Source organism: Hipposideros armiger, unplaced genomic scaffold (genome assembly GCF_001890085.2).
Source record: "Hipposideros armiger isolate ML-2016 unplaced genomic scaffold, ASM189008v1 scaffold_37, whole genome shotgun sequence".
Taxonomy (NCBI): Eukaryota; Metazoa; Chordata; class Mammalia; order Chiroptera; family Hipposideridae; genus Hipposideros; species Hipposideros armiger.
The window spans coordinates 2,550,144-2,553,752 of NW_017731387.1; the positions used below are offsets into that span (position 1 = coordinate 2,550,144).

Here is a 3,609-nt window from a genome sequence, read left to right on the forward strand (position 1 = left end):
TCTCCTCTCTCCTCTCTCCTCTCTCCTCTCTCCTCTCTCCTCTCTCTCTCTCTCCTGTTCATTTCCTAAAATGTGTATTTCAGTGACTATATATATCTTTATGTTCATTGGTTCAGATGAGCTCATTTCTCCTTCCCTGTTTTGAGCAAAAAATAAATGGGAATGGGTTCTCCAGGATAACTAAGCATCCTAGTCAGATCAGTTGTTATTCAGTGAAGAGTATAAACAGATACCAACAACCTCTGTCTACAGACCCCTTTGTATGTTTTGCGGCAAGAAGGTATTACTTCCTTTAACTGACCCATTTTATAATTAAGGTGTAAACACTCCATGTATGTTTTAAATGTAGCCCGCATTGAAAAATTGAGCCTTCACTTTATGTATGTTCCTACCTGTGCCATTAGCTGTTTCTAATGAAACTCATGAGAGCTTTGCATAAATTGGGAAACTGAGGATTTTCTAAGACTGACTCTTTGACTGTAAAATTCTTAGAGTTGGAAAGATGCATTTAGGAAGTGATTTCTGGACTTTAATTAGGATTATTCACCGAAGGTTGCCATTATTCTCCTCTTAGTGTGCAGGACCTGGTAGATTAAATGATCTTTATAACATGATTAGCAGTCTCTTTTTTCCATCATGAGAAGTATTGTACTTTTCTGAGATGATTGTTAAGTAATTAAATAATTATTTGTTTTATTTCTTCTGCAGTGTCCATATGGTCAAGTCAATGTTAAAGATCCATCTAAAAAGAAGCAATTCAATTCCTATTTTTATGTTTGACAACATTTTCATCTCTGTTCTCTAATCTAATTGAACCTTATTAAAAACAAACAAACAAACACCCTACTCCAGAATTGCTCTCTGGGCTCTTGGTTCCTGAGCACTAACTTGACCTTAAGCACATATATTAAAAGAACATAAATAAAGTGAAAAAAGCTAGCAAATGTTTGTGTTTTTCTGAAGTGGCACACTGATAGTTATTTTTCTTTTCCTTTTTTTTTCTTCATTATCAGACACATATGTTGAAGAAAGAAAATAATGACTGTTCCATTAAATAAGTAGTAGCAACTGGGTGACATTAGCAGCTCTTGATTTCCTCGTAGTCTCAGTGCTCCTACTATTTTCTCTTCGGTGTTGGCGACCCAACTGAGGTTGCTGGCAAATGGAAGAGTTTGAATACATTCTTCCTTCTATTTATATCGTGAGTTATAAGGAGGTTGATATAATGCTATATGGTGCAGCATCTGAGTGTCCAGGAAGTAGCCTTCTGCGTCAGGAGCTGCTGTTGTCTTCCATCTGTTCTCGCAATGAAAACTCTAAATTATTCTGACTTGGGGCCAGGCCGCTTAAGGCGCCTTGATTAAACCATTCTTCCCACCCTCACATACATTTCACTCCTCCATTTCTTATGCCGTTTCCTGGGTGGACCTCTCTTAGAACATTTTATTAGCTTTACACCCATGGCATTAGTTCACTGCTATGAATCCCCTGGGCATCAGTCTCCGACCCAGGCTAGAAGCCCGCAGAGATTTCCTCTGCTTCCCTCTGGGGACAGTAGCCCCCAGGAAGCCTTTTCTTGCCCATGGAAACTGTTCAGTAAAACGAGGCTGCTGCCCACTTGGACTGGCTGTACCCAGAGCAAACCATCAGTTTTTTCTGCCAGCAGAACTTGAAACGTTCTCAAACCACCCAGGGGTCGCCTTGGTCTCTGCCTGTGGCCCCAGTAAGTGTTTAAAAGATCTTAAGCAACCAAAAGGCTCTGGTGCCTACTCCCATGTTCAATTCAAAACAAAAGCCCTTCTAAACTAAAACAAGTGGAAAGAAGCCGAGTAAGGTTCTAATGTCCCCACGGATGGTGACTTCTATTGTTCATTTTATGTCAAGGATTAAATTGTTTCCCAACGTTGGCGTACTTGGTGTCCCAGGGTTGCTGGTGCTCTAACTGTGGTGCCTTAGCAAGCACTGTCCCCGGGCCCTGTGAGATTCGGACAGCTCCTTGGATATAAAAGAACATTCTCTGTGGCCAGGTGATGCCCTCTCCGGGAATTGCGTTAAAGGAGAACAGGAGAAGGGGGTCCACCTTGTGATGGAGGAAGCAGTTGGTCTTTCTCCAAAGGCTTAGGAACTCCTGGGGGCCAATCTTCTGTCCACTCTGAGGTCAAGGAGCAACCCGCTAGCTCCATGTTTTCCATGAGATGTGAAGATGACCAAGGTCGTTTTCTGGGTAGAGGCTGGATGGGGCTTCCGTCAGCAGTCCCAAGAGGAAGAAGACAAAGAAATGAGTTTAAAGAGGCCATCTTCCCAGAGCAACACGAGAAAGGAAAGGGCGTCCCCTGTGAAAGTGATCGAGAGGCAGTGTTTTGAGAAAGCCCTTTGGCGGGTGGAAATAACACGGGATGTCTCCTCCTTAGAGCGCCCTTTCCTCCTGCTGTGACCGTCCTGCAGTGGGGACTGTCCTAAGAAGCAAGACCCCGGATATCCATCACGGGGACCTCATGTGTGACTTGTGACTCTTCTTAGCCACAACAGCAGAGGAGCTGTTCCAGGGGACTGGGGGTGACAGCTCTCCCTCTTTCATGCGTCTAGAGCCGGGAGCCAAGGTCACAAGTTCTCCGTGGTTCTGTGGAGATGCTTGTGAACCAAACACATGTCAGGGGTGGCGTGGGCGATGCCCCCACATTAAACACAATGTGGCCGCATAAATGGGCCTCACCGCAAGAGCTCCAAGCTGCATCGTATTCACACATTATAAAGTACAATTCAGGTTTCTTACTGGGTGTGTGTATCCAAACACTCGTGGGTGCGAAGAAATTGAAATTTCCCGGTCTAAATCTACTCTGGTGCTTCTCACTTTGAAGTTTTCTGGGGACTCCTCCCACAAGGCGCCATAAATCAAGGGACATTGATGTGTACATCATTTCTAACATGAAAAGACCCAAAGGAAGCTGCGGGATCTTGTGAGGTTTACCGGGTTGGAGGGTGATAACAGATTCCGGCCGCTGCGGCCTTCCTTGCCTGTGGATTACGTACACATCTCCTCTCTCCAGAAGCCACACTCTGTTCTGCGGAGCAAGGAAGGGAAGGGCTGGCTCCCTGCCTCCAGGGAAACTTTGGGCTCCCAAAATGGTTGTGTTTGGAACCCGAGGGCCCCCCAGAAGGGGGGATGCCTTTGGGCCCGGCGTGGGTCTTTGTTCCATCGCAGCCCTTATCCTAAGGCGCTCGCAGCGTCTGTTCCGCATGCGCGGTTCCACCGCCAGGCGCCAGGAGGAGGCCAGGGCAGGGGGGTCACTGCCAGGCGAGCAGCAATCGGCTTGGCGCCTTCCTAGGAGCACTTTGAGCTGCTTGGTCCCTGGTGGCTCAAAAGGAACCACCCCTCCCCCCCCCCACACGCACTCCATGCCAGCACCTGCCATGCTGCAATCTTCTCCATATTTGATCAAAGGCTTGATGTGTCGACTGGACATCTGCCCACCATGGTGGAGTATTTAAGACTCTGTGCAGTTTTTCACTTCCCAGCAACAATTAAACGGTAAACTTCTGTACCGTTTAACTATCCCCTCCCCTCGGGGAAAGCAAGGCATATTTAAGTGGGGGGGGGGAGAGGGGGGG

General features: G+C 46.6%; 1 protein-coding gene across 2 annotated transcripts in view; it reads left to right on the plus strand.

Annotated features, from left to right (window-relative positions):
* Positions 1-1,115, plus strand: part of CUNH1orf53 (chromosome unknown C1orf53 homolog) — a 6,381-nt gene extending 5,266 nt beyond the window's left edge. Inside the window, exon 3 of one of the 2 annotated variants that reach the window (XM_019638131.1) lies at positions 1,014-1,115. In XM_019638131.1, coding sequence (XP_019493676.1) covers positions 1,014-1,058 — 45 coding nt within the window. In that variant the 3' untranslated portion in view covers positions 1,059-1,115. Of the gene's footprint in view, positions 1-708; positions 935-1,013 lie in introns of those variants that run through there. The other variant, XM_019638129.1, reaches the window with a different exon arrangement.
* The last annotated feature ends 2,494 nt before the right edge of the window (positions 1,116-3,609 follow it).